Below are 17512 nucleotides of genomic sequence, written 5' to 3'. Positions count from 1 at the left end.
CTGCCTATAATTTCAAAAAGAAAAATTGTTTTTGGTCCTGAATTTAGAAAACAAAATTCAAGTTTGACAATATTTGGTAGCAATGTGTAATCTTTCCATTCTCTACATACTAAATATACATAAGCAGATTTCAAATTCTCCAGATACATATTCCCCTTAAATGTATTTTCCTCTATTCTCTTGAGTAATTGTCTTCTTTTTTAATTGGCGACTTGCCATGACTGATATATTTGCATTTTCTCACTTGTGTCTGTGAGGGGAATTAAGGGTTGGGAGGTGGGCTGGATTCGCACCAAGGTGACACTCCGGCTTAGTTTTCATTTTGCAGCATCATTTCTTGCCATGGATAGATTGTTCCCTTCTAGCTCTGGAGTACTTTGCCTCCTGCTAGAGGTAGGAATGACCTATTCAATCACTGTACCCCCGCCAACTGACCCAGTGGAATTTTAAAGAGATTTTGGGATTATTCCTGAAACTCTTGCATTCTCCGGGTGAGGTACAGTTACTACCTCAGATGACAACAGACCTTAGATCAGATCACACTTCTGTGGATTCTGTAACCTGGACTCCCATGGAACTTCCTGGTTTTCCAAGGAGTTCAAGGAGATGAAATATCTTAAGACAGCAGTCTGCAACCTTTCCAGCCTTGCAGACTGGTGAGGGAGGAAGAGGGAATGGTTCTGCACAAGAGGCAGGAGAGGGTATGCATGCAGTTTCTTTTGCGCAAGTGGCAGACACACGCCTGCTGCTTGCAGAAATGGAGCTGTGCATGCACCCTCACCTGCCAGCTGCGCGTGCAAGTAAAACTGCATGCAGGCACGTTTCCGGGATCTCAATGGGCCACAGCCCAGTAGGGATCCCCTGTCTTAAGAGACACTTATAGTGCCATTCGAGGAAGATAGAGAAAATCTGATTGAGCATACATAAGATCCTTCATTGGGATTTTCCTGATAGTGGTAAGAGCAGCAAAATGGGCTCTTATTGCATCAGCAGAGAGTCAATTGTTAGTCCTGTTGCAGGTGACCAGATGCCTCCTTGGTAAGGAGAGGTTGTGGTTGCTGTGGGGATTATTGTAGGCATCTGTTGGACAAAGTCTCTTGGATCTGTTTGAGTTGGGATCTAGCTGGGCAGGTCCTGTGGAAGGGAGGCACATGACTTGCAGTCTTGCCAGGTTATCTGAGGTGCATTTCACATACCTAGCTCTGAGACAGTAAACAGGGTCCTTGGAGCTGTAAGCTCTGTCACATGTGCTATAGATCCATGGCTCTCCTGACTAATCAAAGTCATCCAGGAAGTGGCATTTGGTTGGGTAAAAATGGTAGTGAATATTTGTGGGCCAGAGAGACTGATTCTGCCTGTTCTGAAGTGGCCAGTGTTCTGTTCCCCTCCCCCAAACTTCCTTGGACCTATCCAATTTTCATCCAGTTTCCAACTTCCCTTTTTAAGGGAAGGTTGTTGAGAATTTTGATACTTCCAAAATTCACTAGTACCCTATTGATGCCCTACCACTATTACATGAGCTGTATTGGCTTTGGTTTATTTGTTTCTTCTGTTAGATTATGTTAATAAGTTTTAAATTTTAATTCGGCTACATGTAATGCTTACCGTATATACTTGAGTATAAGCCGACTCGAATATAAGCCGAGACCCCTAATTTTACCCCCCAAAAATGGGAAAAGTTAGTGACTCGAGTATAAGCCGAGGCTGGGAAATGCAGCAGCTCACCTTATGCTCCTCTCCAGAGATCTTCCCTCAGCAGCGGCCGGCAAAGTAGCTCGCACGCGAAACAAGCCCGGCAGAGGAGCCGGAGCGGTGAGCAGAGGCGCCCGGCCCAGATCCTGCAAGGCCCGGCCGAGACACGCCCCCAGCAGCGGAGCTGCTCCGGCTCCTCTGCCGGGCTTGTTTTGCATGTGAGCTACTTTGCCTGACGCTGAGAAGACCCGCTCGGGCACTCGGGTTGGTGTCAGTCTCCGCAGGCCCTTCTCGTTTCCAGGAACGTCAAGCGCGCTTGGCTCCCCACCCCCACGGCATGGCAGGGCAGGGCAGAGACTTGCTCGCCCTTCTGACGGCCCTGAAGAGAAACGAAGGGCTTGCAAACTCCCCGCGAGAAGCTGGGCGAAGGGCGCGGCTGGGCGAGTGTGTGCCTGCGCGCGTATTTACGAAAGAAACGCTCCGAGAGTTCTTCTTTCTTCACCCCCTTGGGGGGAACTCTAGCGACTGCTGTAGCCGCGCTTCTCTTCTCGGCTCCGAAAATAGGGATTTCTACTCTCTCTCTCTGTCTCCCCTCCCCACCCCGCATTCTCCTGCCTCTTCGATTGCGACAATAAAAGGGCGAAGGGTGCGCTGGTTTCTTCCTCCCCCCCTCCCCTCCCCTCCCCGATTGTCAGGTGAGGCAGCTGGAGGTCTGGCCGGGAGATTATAGCCGTTTTGAAACGCCGCGTCTTGAAAGGCCCGATCAGCTGATTTTCGGGTGGAAGAGCCGCGGCTTGAATCTGTTTGCATCTGCCTGAATTAGACCGAAACGGCCTGAATTTGACCAGAGTTGCTTTGTAATGGCTGGAGGAACTGCAGAGGAGGTCTTGCTGGGAGATTGTGGCCGTTTTGAAACGCCGCGGCTTGAAACGCCCGATCAGCTGATTTTCGGGGCGGAAAGAGCCACGGCTTGAATCTGCTTGTATTTGTTTGAACTTAACCAGAAACGGCTCGTAATGGCTGGAGGAACTGCGGAGGGAGTGAATGCTCCAGCCTGGAATATTTGGAAAGGCTGGGGGAACCGGATGAACTGCAGCTTAAGCGACTGTTGCCGGAGGAGCCATGGCTTGAAACGCCCCAGTTTGGGGGCAGCGTTTGCTTGTTCCGGGTAGAAAAAACGCTGTCGACCCGGCATCTTTTGCGGGGAGGGGTGAGGTGGGGTGGGGTGGGGTGGAGGAAGCAGTTTGCGAAGCAGCCGAAATGGGGGTGTCAAGCCCTACGGGGACCAGGGGAGCACTTCCAACAATGCCCGCGCAGCACCAAAGGTCCATTGGCGCCCGCACCCCCCAACTGTTCGGCGGGCGAACGCCAGACCCGCTGCCGCACTTACAGCTGATCGGCGGCCGGAGGAGATTGCGAGCGGCTGCGGAGTTTCCGCGGCCGCATCAACATCTGATCGGCGGCCGGAGGAGATTGTGGACGGGCGCAGAGGGTCCGCGTCAGCACAGACAGCTGATCGGCGGCTGAAGGAGACTGCGATCGGCTGCGGAGGTTCCGCGCCGGCACAAACAGCTAAGGGGCAGCCGGGGACGTCTACCGGTGGTCACGCAGCGCGATCAACTGAGCGGCAGCTAGAAACAGCCGCCGACGGTCGCACGGGCCTCACGGGACTTTTCGGGTCCGATGGCGGCTTGGAGAGTGTGGGTGGCTGCTTCGCAGACCTGGCGGTTGTAGCGGCATGCAAGGTCTGCGAAGCAGCCACCCACACTCTCCAAGCCGCCATCGGACCCGAAAAGTCCCGTGAGGCCCGTGCGACCGTCGGCGGCTGTTTCTAGCTGCCGCTCAGTTGATCGCGCTGCGTGACCACCGGTAGACGTCCCCGGCTGCCCCTTAGCTGTTTGTTCCGGCGCGGAACCTCCGCAGCCGATCGCAGTCTCCTTCAGCCGCCGATCAGCTGTCTGTGCTGACGCGGACCCTCTGCGCCCGTCCACAATCTCCTCCGGCCGCCGATCAGCTGTAAGTGCGGCAGCGGGTCTGGCGTTCGCCCGCCGAACAGTTGGGGGGTGCGGGCGCCAATGGGCCTTTGGTGCTGCGCGGGCATTGTTGGAAGTGCTCCCCTGGTCCCCGTAGGGCTTGACACCCCCATTTCGGCTGCTTCGCAAACTGCTTCCTCCACCCCACCCCACCCCACCTCACCCCTCCCCGCAAAAGATGCCAGGTCGACAGCGTTTTTTCTACCCGGAACAAGCAAACGCTGCCCCCAAACTGGGGCGTTTCAAGCCATGGCTCCTCCGGCAACAGTCGCTTAAGCTGCAGTTCATCCGGTTCCCCCAGCCTTTCCAAATATTCCAGGCTGGAGCATTCACTCCCTCCGCAGTTCCTCCAGCTATTACGAGCCGTTTCTGGTTAAGTTCAAACAAATACAAGCAGATTCAAGCCGTGGCTCTTTCCGCCCCGAAAATCAGCTGATCGGGCGTTTCAAGCCGCGGCGTTTCAAAACGGCCACAATCTCCCGGCAAGACCTCCTCTGCAGTTCCTCCAGCCATTACAAAGCAACTCTGGTCAAATTCAGGCCGTTTTGGTCTAATTCAGGCAGATGCAAACAGATTCAAGCCGCGGCTCTTCCACCCGAAAATCAGCTGATCGGGCGTTTCAAGACGCGGCGTTTCAAAACGGCTACAATCTCCCGGCCAGACCTCCAGCTGCCTCACCTGACAATCAGGGAGGGGAGGGGAGGGGAGGGGGGGAGGAAGAAACCAGCACACCCTTCGCCCTTTTATTGTCGCAATCGAAGAGGCAGGAGAATGCGGGGTGGGGAGGGGAGACAGAGAGAGAGAGAGAGTAGAAATCCCTATTTTCGGAGCCGAGAAGAGAAGCGCGGCTACAGCAGTCGCTAGAGTTCCCCCCAAGGGGGCGGGGAAAGAAGAACTCTCGGAGCGTTTCTTTCGTAAATACGCGCGCAGGCACACACTCGCCCAGCCGCGCGCTTCGCCCAGCTTCTCGCGGGGAGTTTGCAAGCCCTTCGTTTCTCTTCAGGGCCGTCAGAAGGGCGAGCAAGTCTCTGCCCTGCCCTGCCCTGCCGTGGGGGTGGGGAGCCAAGCGCGCTTGACGTTCCTGGAAACGAGAAGGGCCTGCGGAGACTGACACCAACCCGAGTGCCCGAGCGGGTCTTCTCAGCGTCAGGCAAAGTAGCTCACATGCAAAACAAGCCCGGCAGAGGAGCCGGAGCAGCTCCGCTGCTGGGGGCGTGTCTCGGCCGGGCCTTGCAGGATCTGGGCCGGGCGCCTCTGCTCGCCGCTCCGGCTCCTCTGCCGGGCTTGTTTCGCATGTGATTCCGGGCCAGGTGCTGCTGAGGGCGAGCAGAGGCGCCCGGGCGACCCCAGCAGCGTCAGGCAAAGTAGCTCGGCCGCGCGCAAGTCCTCGGTAAGTTCTTTTTTTTTTGTTGACTGGAGTATAAGCCGAAGTGGATTTTTTCAGCCCAAAAAGTGGGCTGAAAAATTCGGCTTATACTCAAGTATATACGGTAGCTGGTCTAGTAGTTTGGTATATCTTGCCTACTTTACTTGAAAATACATGTCACTTGTTCAATTCCAGGGTATGTCAAATAGTAAAATATGTATAGTAAGTCCAGAAAAAAAATATTTAAAAGTCCAATACACATCATGCTCTGGGTACTTTTCTTCAGCTGCATTTTGTGTAATTGTGAAAGGGCTTGTTGATCATAGATAATTCTATTCCAGTGTCCTGACAGAATATATGTTTGTATACAAAATGTGCTAGCAGGTTATGAATTTACTCACCTGATTTGAAACATGGTAATGTAAATGCTTCTTTGTATGTAGTTTGTGTGTACCAGTCAAGGACCTTCATCTTTGCACTTTGATAATGAATATACTGGTGCAGAATTAGATAATCAAACTCATGCGGATATATAATTTCTTCTTTTTTTGGAGCTGGTGGCAGCTTAGTAAAAGGTCTAAATGAAAAGCATAAATAGTTCAGTGCTTGTCTAAATAGTCTAATTTGCTAAAATGTAGACTACTCATAAGAATTGCCCCATGTCCAAACCTTTGTCTAAGGATCTCAATGAAGATGGACTACAGTTGCAAGAAAAAGTATGTGAACCCTTTGGGATTACGTGGAGTTTTGCATGAATTGGCCATAAAATGTGCTCTAAACGTCATATAAGTTTCTATTGTTGTGACTTACATGACATTTAGAGCGCATTTTATGGCCAATTCATGCAAAACTTCACATAATCCCAAAGGGTTCACATACTTTTTCTTGCAACTGTATGCTGCCAGGTCAGTAAAGCAGCATTCTGTCTTCCAAATGGATACAGGTAATTCCCACCTCGGACAATATTTGGAACCGGAATTTCTTTTACCAAGTAAGGTGGTTGTTTAGGGAATCACGGCTGATTTTTTATGATCTTTTCTGCTATGGTTGTTAAGCATATCACTGCATTTGTTACATGAATTGTGTGGTTGTTAAGCAAATCTGGCTTTTCCCATTGACCTTGTTTGTCGGAAATTGGCTGGGAAGATCGCAGATGGTGGGTTGCTTGACTGCAATCAGATGCTGCAACCATCATAAATACTTGCTAGTTACCGAGTGCCCAAATATTGATCACATGACTGTGGGGATGCTTTGACAATCATAAATGAGATAATGGGTTGTAAGTCATTTTTTCAGTGCTATTGTAACTTCAAACAATCATCGAACAAATGGCCGTAAGTCAAAGACTACTGGTTAGGACAGATAGGGAAAAAACCCACATTTGTTACTTTCATAATGATTTTCTGAATTGAGACTGAAAAGGAAATTTGTAGAATGTTTTAGGTATGTCTTTAACAGTGATAATGAAGAATAATGACATTTCTTTTACCTTAACTGTCCTTCAGGAGGATACGCAATGTAAAGTCGTGCCAGCTGTCCAGGAAAGTAACCAATAACATCCTTTCCCTGATGAAAAATAGTTCTGACAGAACGAACGAATGAATATTTTTATTTGAAATAGATTTTTCTAATTTGCATTACCCACTAAATTAATGGCAAAACATCTAACTATTAAATAAAATCTATCATAAATATGTCAAAAGCTGCACTATTTTTTCTATGACTAATACAGAATGAAAATGCCTAAAAGAGCCATTGTGAGTCTCCTGTATAGAGAAGTAATAGTTAATCTGTGTGATACATTCTACAGTGATCCAATTTGTGTTAATTACTTCTATTGTGAAATAAGAAAAGAGCTATTTTTTCCTTAACCAATAGTCCGTTGAAAGGCAGGATAAAAAAGGTCAATCTAAATAAATAAATCTGTCCTGCTTCTAAGATAAATGAAAGTTGTATTAATAAACAACATTTTAGAATACTTAATACTGCTAATTATGATATTGTAATCTATGCTTTCTTTGTTTCTAGAACATGTAGACAAAATGTTTTACAACAAATCACTGCAATTATAATTAATACTTAATCATTATTAACCAAAATAGGACTGTACAGGTAGTCCTCAACTTATAACCATAATTGAGCCCAAAATGTCTGTTGCTCAGTGAGACATTTGTTAAGTGAGTTTTATCCATTTACAACCTTTCATGCCGCAGTTGTTAAGTGAATCACTGCGGTTGTTAAATTAGTAAGACGGTTGTTAAGTGAATCTGGCTTCCCCATTGACTTTGCTTGTCAGAAGGTCACAACAACCATGACCCTGGGATACTGCAACTGTCATAAATATGAATCTCTTGCCAAGCATCCAAATTTTGATCATGTGACTATGAGGATGCTGCAAGTGACAAAAATGGTCATAAGTCACTTTTTTCAGTGTCGTAACTTTGAATGGTCACTAAATGAACTGTTGTAAGTTGCGGACTACCTGTAATTAAAGCTAAATACATTTCATATACAGTACTTAAGTTACATATAAATAACTTCCAGTTCTTCCAGATTTTTTTCTCTGATTCTCCTTTGGTGAATATTGAAAATATACATTTTTATGATCTCATCTTCTATTCTGTAAAACCCTGTAGACTGTAGAATATAGTTTCTATCTACTGTATGAATATAAATTATCCACAATTCAGGAATATGGTTACTTCAACAGCAATACTATTGCATCAAAATAGGTATGTTTAGGTTGCAGCTTGAAATGCTTATGACCATATTTACTTTACCTAACTGTATTCTGAAACTAAATGAGCCATGGTGGCACAGTGGTTAGCAGTAGTGCAGGCTAACTCTGCCCACTGCCAGGAGTTCGATGCTGTCCAACTCAAAGTTTGACTCTGCTTTCCATCCTTCCGAGGTCGGTAAAATGAGGACCCAGATTGTTAGGGGCAATATGCTGACTCTGTAAACTACTTAGCATTGTAAAGCACTATGAAGTGATATATGTCTTAAGTGCTATTGCCTTTGCTAAATAGATCCTTTTCTGTCAGCAAGATAATTCCTGTCCTGGTAACAATCCTGCTGAAAAGGGATAGGGAGGAAGTTCCTTTCCTGACCTGAAACATTCAGTGCTTCATTTTCCCTGAGGTTTGCTTTAAATTTCCTGGACATAGAAAATCATGGAATAGTCTTTAGAATTTATAGGACAATTCTAAAGAGAATGCAAGCTGCTGATGTATTAAGCACAAGTTTATATATAAAGTTTATATAGGCTTCCATTCCAACTGCAAATCCTATTCTTGACCAATAAAAATATTAAACTTGCCCTTGTGCTGAGGAAAACAAAAGAGCAAAGTAAGCTGGTGAATAAAAAGTTCAGGGCAGAAGAAGCTGGAAAGGAGGTACTAGCGAGCAATTTTTACCTTGTTTTCTGGTCAAGCCTCCCTACAGCAGGTTTTTAAAATTTCAAATGTGCCCACCAGACTAAAACAATTATTTTGGCTGATTATTAGGCCATTCTGATGCAGGCCACAATACAAACACGATAATGTTTGTGAAATATTTTGAGCACATTCAAAATATTCTGAAGTAGATTTTTAACCTACTATATCCCTTTCTATGATGCATGAAAAGTAGTCATTGGAGATTTGTAATTAGACTACTTCATTGTAATTAGTTTAATGTTATGTTTGGTAAAGTGGCTTAAATAGGCTCAAAATAATCATTCTGAGATCCTGGATCAACCTTGAGGGATTTAGTTTGTTTTTTATACTTTACCCTGGAATGGTCTCTGGTGCTGGATCTATAAACTGTCGTAATTTTATTGCTGCAACTTGTCCTGCCATAAGAATTCCTAGAGAAAAAAAATACATTATAATACCTACTGCTACTAAGTCAATATTTACTCAATATATAAAATCATAGTCTCATAAAACTCATGTAGAAGCCCACACATAGATAAGCCAACCCTCAAACTTTTAACCAAAATATTGGGGGGGAAACACTACAATTTTCATTGTATTTTGGTTAAAAATTCTAGAGAAGGCTTATGTCTTACTCTCTAGAATAGCTAATCTCATTGGGGAATAATATCTCAGCAAAATCAACATGACAAAGCTTATTAACAGATGGAAGCAGAGGAAAATTCCAAAGTGTTTCTTAGTATAAATATCCACAACAAATTATAATTTCTTTTCATAATAATACCAATAAAGGTGAATACTTGTGGCTCATGGTTGAAATGAAGTATCCTTGATGCTCTCTGAGTTTGGTTGTTTACTTACAGATGTTTCATTACCCAAACTAGATAACTAATGAGTACTAGATGATGTTACCTAGCACTGATGATATTACCTAGTTTGGGTAATGAAAAGTCTGCAAGAAAACAACCAAGCTCAGTTAATGCCTAGGACCCCCATTTTGGAGTACTATCTGCACAAGCACTTTGCACCAAGTATTATAGAGCTGGCTATGTACTAGTGTTATTATTTGCATTACATTATTGGCACTGGAGAATATGATGAGGTATATCTTGGAAACCTCAAGAGAGCACAGCAGCAATTGGATGACTTGGCTTTTGAATACAATGCAACAAATCTGAGTTCTTTAAACATAATATTACACAGTATGGTATAATGCACAAGGCCTAATCAAGTGAAGTAAGCACATTCAAATAGTTGAAATGCCTCAAGTCCAAAGAACTGTCACAGTTATGATATTTTTCGCCATTTAATTATTATAGATTCCTGCCAAATTTGGATACCCATATACCTTTCGAACACTTTACTACAAATAGGGAGGGTATGGCAGTGGAAAAACAACCCTGCAAATAAGCTTCCACAGAAGCAAATTATAATACCAGGCATTGTGCTCAAACATTGTACTCATAATGTTACACCCATAATGATCATCCATTGCATGAATGTCTGGGAAAGAAAACATTTACACTGAATCAAAACTCTTGCGTATTATAGCACAGAACAATGAATCAAATGCCAATGATACAATATTAGGCTGTACTGTATGTTCTAATTGGAATTTTTCAAACCTAATATGAGAAGCGTACAGGACAAATAGCTGAAATAAGCTGAGAAATCTATACTGAAACAATTTTTAAATTTTCCATTGGACAAAGTGAATTAAAATAAACTACAGATGGGAGTGTAAGTGGACAACAAGAAGCTTAAAACAACAGCAGCAACAATAGGATCTCTTTATTATACTGTAGAGATTGTTCCTGAAAACACTCAGAACACATCAAAGAAAATAGGGACACTGAAAGAAGTGGTGACTGATATAGATGGAGACTCAATTGTAATTCCCGAATTACCACCTAAGGCCAGTCAGCAGATGTTCAGACTGGATTTGGCATTTTTGTCTACCTATTGAGTCCTTACCAAGGACCTGGGATAGGCAGATGTGGATGTTTGATGGCATTACAGATATCGTCGCAGGATGGAAGCAGTTCCTAGTAAGGCCGCCTTTTGCAATTGACTAATGGCGAATTTGTCAATGCCAATGGTGTTCAAGTGGTGCTCCAGTTGTTTTGCTATTGCACCCAAGGTGCCTATTACTATTGGTACTACCCTTGCTTGCCTTTGCCACAGTCTATTATTATTATTATTATTATTATTATTATTATTATTATTATTATTATTATTATTATTATTATTTATTATTATTATTATTATTATTATTGAAATACTTTCAATCTTAGAAAATTCAGTTAACGTAACCTTACAATAAAGTTCATTTTTAATTCATCTGGGTGTGCTTCTTGTCTGGACTACTTTGCAAGATGGACATCAAAGTTGCAAGACTGAAAATGACAAAGTAGCAGTCCTGACCCAGTGCCTGGACATGGTTAAGGTCTGGATGGGGAGGATCATAGGCTGAACCTATGAAGAAATGTGGGTCTGGCTCAAAAGAGGAGAGGAATGCTGAGCTACTACAAAAGGATATCTGAATCCTGGGAAAATAGAAAGCAAGAAAAAGAAAATCAAACAACTCTGTGTTAATTGCAAGTTGACATAGAGACTTTGACAGGCATTCAAGATTTTATTATAATATGCTAAGCACACTGGAGTATATTTCTAATTGCTTAGTGATATTGTTTGTTGACCTTGCTTCAGTGGTGGGATTCAGCTGGTTCACACCACTTCGGCAGAACCAGTAGCTAATTTTTTGTTGCCCAAGCCCAGAATGGATTTCTGGAAGCAGCATCCACACAAAGAACTGGTTGTTCACATATTTGAATCCCACCACTGCCTTGCTTACCTTGAAGGGCTGACAGCCTTAACAAAGACAAAATGGCTATAGAATCAAAGCTGTTCTGGATCTACAGATGATGGCTGTAGATGCTGTTGTACTCCTCCATGGGAGCCAGCTTGGAATCTGGGACTTCTCCCAGAACTGGAGGTCCTGCTGAAAACAAAATGGTGGTCATGATCAAGAGAACCTTTGTACAGACCCTTGTGGCTCAATTGGGTTCCTTCCTGGATCAGGCGATGTTATGCAGAATCACCTGTGACCTTGTTACTTCAGGGTTCAACTGTTACAACTCACTCTATATGAGGATGCTCTTCAAAGCTACTCAGAAACTTATACCAATGTTTTAATGTTTCACTTCCTTGTTTGCTTCTCAAAGCCATTTTGAAATGTCATAGCATAAAATCTAAAAAACACAGTTTAATTGACCAAAAACCTGATGGGTAGGGGGAACCAATAATGGCCAAATCTAGTGATGACTATGCCATGTGGTAGTCTGTGACTTGAAATATAAGAGAAGTAATGATAAGCAGCAAAAATTAACAGTGTTTGTGAAAATAAGAAAAGAGGAAGAATGTCATACAACTGAATGTAAGTTGTTTGGTCTTCTGTAGAGGAGTTGAAGAATACATGAAAGAAAGCAAATGTGGACCTTATTGTAAATGAGAGTGAACATGGATAACACAAAATAGGACTTGTTATCATTATGGTTGTTGTGGATATATTGAATCCATTGGTTGGTGATAGCTGCTGGTTATATTCCAGTGAATGGTGACAATGGAAAAACCAGAGATGAGTTTTGGGAAACATTTTACAACAATCTGAATTAATGGACTACAAAGGAAAAAAATGTTCTATATGTTATGACTGAATAGAACACAATGAGAGTAGGGGGCTGTTTAGACCCAAAATGAATGAGATTGGTAATTGGTGAATGTCTACTTGGAGAAAATTTGTTTGCTTCAGATTCCTGGTTTTGAAATAAACCCATTCATATGGTACAAAGACTAAATAGAAATCTAAAAGCATATTCTTTTTACGGGTAGCAGTAGCAGCTATTTTGAGAAGACAATGAGAAACCATTTCCTTATTACTGCCAAGAAAATGACATGGATCTGTCCATGTAGTCACTAGGAACCAAACTTGACTTGAGGGAGTATTTAACTTTAAATTTCAGATGTCCCATTGTTCCCCTAGGCCTAGGAAATCAAAGATCAAGAACTTGTACCAGAGTCCCTTTGATGCAGTTAAGGCTTTGCATCTGTTCTTTATATACTATAATTAAAATACTAGATTTATTCAAGCCTTAATTAAAGTGCTAGATAGTCCTAAGTATAGGGGCATTTTTTTAAAGAAAATTTATTAACGATGCCAACTATGGACTCTAGGGGCATTTTACAGTTTGAAACCAACAGATTGTCATTTACTTAAATTCAAAGATAAAATCTGACAATTAAATATTGCAGTTTTTATACAAATGGTTAATTCTGCATTCCACCACCACCTCCATCTTCCAATTGTGATGAACCACAGATTCCAGTAGAAGCAGATTGTATGTTCAGTAGATACAATGGCTAGATAGGAGGAGGTTTGGAAGTTAACACAGCTGGACAGTGGTAGATTAATTATAACCTTTATCCAAAAGATGCTTTTTCATGAGGCAACTGGACTTTCTTGTTTTTCTTTGAAGATATTTCGCTTCTCATCCAAGAAACTTCTTCAGCTCTGACTGGATGGTGGAGAATGGATAGATTTATACACCTGGCAGGCAGCAGTCCAAAATGTGGACTTTACTGTCTTCGAAAGAGTGGCCTTTGTCTTTTAAATGCAGATGGACTGCTGACTCTTATCCTGATGGGTTTGTTCTCCTATGTTGTGCCATGCATTTATGAAGTGGTTGTTTCATTTCCCCAATGTACAGATCTGCACATGGCTCACTGCATGGTATTGCATATACCAGGTTGCTCAGTTTGTGTCTGGGTGGTCATAACTTCACTTGCCCATTCATCATTTCATTTTCTAGTACTAATTTATGACACTGCTATGACTATCAAATATTTCACTGATTATATCATGAAATGAGGGTGTTATTAAATATTGGTTTAGGGCAGGGGTAGGCAGCCTCGGCTCTTTTATGGCTCAGGAATTCTGGGAATTGAAGTCCATGAGTCATAAAAGAGCCGAGGTTGCCTATTCCTGCTTTAGGGAGACATCTTCTATTACAAGTTATCACTGGGTGCACAAGCTACTATTTTGCTAAAGAGTTGCCACAGCTTGAATAATATGATGAATTGTTTGGGGAAAAGCCTTCAGTTATGTGAGGCATAGTTCTGAATAGACACATAAAAGACTGCACACTGACATTGATTTCCATCTTTGTAACTACAATGCCTCAGAATCTTGAGTTATGTTTTTTCCTTCTCCTTTCACTGCAGTTCCTACCATTTACATGGGACTAAAAAGAGTTAACTGATCTAACTTTCAATATTGAAAGTCAGTGAGGGAGAGAAGAACTCTCTCCCATGTGTTTGCCCTAGAGGTTTAGTCCTTGACAGAATTAAGCAAAGCGTGGGGAGAGAGAAGCTTGTTCAAAGGATGTTGGAAACAAAACTACTCATGTCAGCTTGCTGAGGACAGACTCATTGTCCTAAAATAATCTCTTCTGTGCTGATTCACTTCTATTGTACAACTGGTAATACTACTGCCAATAAAAATGCTTAAAGAAAGATGCTGACAAATGAAACATCTTTTCCAGTTTAATTTGTAAGAGAGGATTTCTCACATTGTCCTTAAAATAGTTTATATTTTATTTTTTGTCAGATCTACAAAGACTTAGACATTATATCACTTTCCAACATCGAGTCAAATTCTGGGATATGGGAGACAGAACTGTCCATAGAAAGAACTGGATACATGTCCTCTAACACTAAAGATGAAAGCAAAGGATATGGAATGGCTTTCCCAACCTGGAAATACTTTTATTTGGTTGGACGAGGCTCTCAGACAAACTTCAATTTTGATATCTATTGGTTTCTTAGTAATTAACTACTAAGTTCCTACAACTTACCTAAGAATATATCTAGCTAGACTCATACATATAATTTTCTAAAGAATTATTTCTGGATTCTAAACTAGACAGGGTATAAATAAGTACTTACCTGCTCTGTTTTAGCTTTATATAGCTAATTATATAGTTATCTAACATTATTATGGGTTGCTTGAATGAGCACCTTAGAAATGGAAAAAAATGTGAATCTAATGGAAAATACCCATGTCGACTGCTTACCTTGACTAGAAAGAAATAGTAACTTTGTCTATATCTATAAAAGCAAGCTGCACATTGCATTGTGATGCGGGTGGAATTGTGATGCAAAGTGTTTAGAAATCCATCTAGGAATAATCAGGTATTGCTGGGAAGAAGTTCTGAGGGCTCCTACAGTTACAGATCTGTGGGTTACTGACGGGATGTTTTGGTTCTGAAGAAGAAGAAGACATCTTAAGGAATCTATCTCATTCCACTTGCAGCTTTTACAGGGAAAGCTCTGTCACCTGAGATTTTTCCAATTATATTTTCTCTCTTTCTCCTATCACAGCTTAAAATTTTCCTGTCAATTTTCCCAGCTTGCATGTATCTAATCTTTGTAGGTATAGATACATCACTACGTTTGAATATCTTTTCCAAGATCTTCATTGGTACTCTATCGAACGTTAGTCTGCAGCATATTTCCTAACTCTTTGTTCCTTTACTATTGATGGTTTGACCTAAAAAGCAGAAGCTATCTATCATATTAATATCTTCCTTGTCAAGAAGTCATCACTGAATTGAATGTGACTTATCATTGGTAAATAACCTTTTTGGGGGATCCTTAGAATTCAGCGTTGATTCCTGGCATCTACTTGGATTAGTTCCTGAAGTTTTCTTGGCAAGGTTTTTTTAGAATGTTGCCCTTGTCTTCTTCCTAGGGTCAATTGAGAGAGGGATTGGCCCAAAGTCACCCAACTATTTTGTGGCTCAAGCAGGACTAGAACTTTCTAGTTTCTACCCCAATATACCAGTGTACCAAACTGGCTCTAAATAGCTATGGAACTGTAGTTTAAATTGGCATGATAGACAAATATTTATTTTGTTCTCCAATAAAAGAATGAGAATGCAACCAATTTGTCACTTAAATGTCACAGATAATTCCTTGCTATGACACCTTTTCCTTAATTTAGTTCAAAGATTATTGTTGCTTTCTTTTCAGTGCTCTATTCAACGCTTTTCTCTTCAGTACTCAGTCAGCCAACCCTATTATTAGACTTGTAGAAAATCCAAGAAAGCATTAAAAATTTCATGAGATCCCTTGGCCCTATTTTTGCCTAATGGAGTAAATGTATACATAACCCTGGAAAGATCCCCTGGAGGTAACAAAACCTTTATCCCCTTGGTGCTATATTTCAGTGACAAGGTCTTAAATCTCAAAAGTTCACAATTTTCAGGTGATGAATAGTGGCTTTCGTTTTGAGAGCAGAAGGTTCTTGTTGCCCAGACGTTCAACCATTCAGTGATCTTCAAATGCTATTTACTTGATCAAAAGCAATTTCGGCCATCAAACTTTGGGGAAGGACAAGACTCAGAACAATATACGTACAATAATCTCAGGAAGCAATTTTTTAAAAGAAAGAAATGGCATGTTTCTATTCCCTTCCTGACTTACACTTTTCTAATGTAAATGTGTCATCTAGTGGCCTTACTAGCCATGGGGAGTTTTGCCTAGTTGCTGACTCTGTAAACTGCTTAGAGCAGGGGTCCCCAACCCCAAGACTGTGGCCCAGTACTGAGCCTTGAGCCATTTGGAGCTGGGCCGCTGAAGTGGCAGGTGAGCCTGCGCATCTCCACTTGTGTGCGCACACACTCCATTTGCATGAGTGGCAGACACACGTGCCCGCCAATCATGCAAATGGAGCCGAACGCACAAACGTACTTGCCTGCCACTCACGTGGAACCATCCCCTTCCCCTTGCTGGGTCTGCAACACTGGAAACGTTGGGGAAACTATGGCTTAGAAAGTGCTGTAGACCACTATGAACTGTTATAAAAGTCTAAGCGCTATATTCCAGACACACTTTAGATCCTTACATGAACTAATTCTCTCTATTTACCAACTATTGTTGTAATAGTACTCCCTCACTACCTTCACTCCAACGTTATGATCAATGATTTGCTGACACAACCATTTGCTTTGTTCTTCTGAGTATGTCTGGGCTGGCATAACACATTTTAGAGTTAAGTTGTAAAAGTGCAATTCTGCAATAAATAGCAGTAGGGCAGTAGTCCTATTGGCGTTAATAGAATTTTGCAAATTTTAATAGAAAACATACTTCATCCTTTCAATTTTATGCTAAAGGCTATACAGTATAGTAAAGATGCCTATAATAGCAATGCCAAAAGTCAAGACGTCTAAGAAAAGACACGATGACTTTGTCCTTCACAGTTGCTTTCACTTATACATAAACTTGCTGTCAAACGGAGGTGACTTTTAAATGAATTATAGCATATATTAGAATCCAGTAACCATTAGTCGTAATGTTTCTATAAGGAAGACACTACACACACACACACACACACACACACACACACAAACACAAAGACAGAGCATTCTATATGCAAACCTGTACTATAGTTCATTCAGACTAAACTTTTACTATAACAGTAACAGAATGATGCTTCTCATGTGATGACTGTGGTATGAAAGGGTCCAATTTTTGCATCTAACAAATATTATCTTTGATTGTCTGAGTGAGTCTTGTGTAAATGAACATTTTGAATTATCAAGCTGACTGGAAAGGATGCATTGTGAGAGACAGTGGCAAAAGAGGTGGCAGAAAGCAATTTTCCATTCTAGCAGCTCAAACTTTACAAGCAGCAGAAGAATCTGCTGAATGGAATGATCAGTAACGTGCAGCCTAAAATTAAACGAGGATTATTAAAAGTTGGGTAGAAATGACTAAGGGATGTGGTGACTCAGTGGGTTAGGATGCTGAGCTTGTCGATCAGAAGGTCGGCAGTTTGGCGGGTTGAATCCCGAGTGCCGCGTAACAGAGTGAGCGCCTGTTACTCGTCCCAGCTTCTGCCAACCTAGCAGTTCAAAAGCATGTAAAAATGCAAGTAGAAAAATAGG

General features: G+C 42.2%; 1 protein-coding gene across 1 annotated transcript; it reads right to left on the bottom strand.

Moving 5' to 3' along the window:
- Nucleotides 1-213: 213 nt before the first annotated feature.
- Nucleotides 214-14625, bottom strand: SPMIP3 (sperm microtubule inner protein 3; the record flags this gene model as incomplete). The annotated part of the gene is made up of 5 exons (XM_083375616.1): nucleotides 214-1600; nucleotides 5215-5701; nucleotides 6581-6673; nucleotides 8863-8938; nucleotides 14622-14625. 4 exons carry the CDS (start codon nucleotides 14623-14625, stop codon nucleotides 5485-5487), a joined length of 390 nt encoding a protein of 129 aa, XP_083231742.1. The 3' UTR covers nucleotides 214-1600; nucleotides 5215-5484.
- Between the last annotated feature and the right edge of the window lie 2887 nt (nucleotides 14626-17512).

Source organism: Vipera ursinii (assembly GCF_947247035.1).
Source record: "Vipera ursinii genome assembly, chromosome: 1".
In the NCBI taxonomy this organism is placed as follows: Eukaryota; Metazoa; Chordata; class Lepidosauria; order Squamata; family Viperidae; genus Vipera; species Vipera ursinii.
Note: the sequence above shows the minus strand (reverse complement) of the source record. Positions and strands in the feature narration are given on the sequence as shown.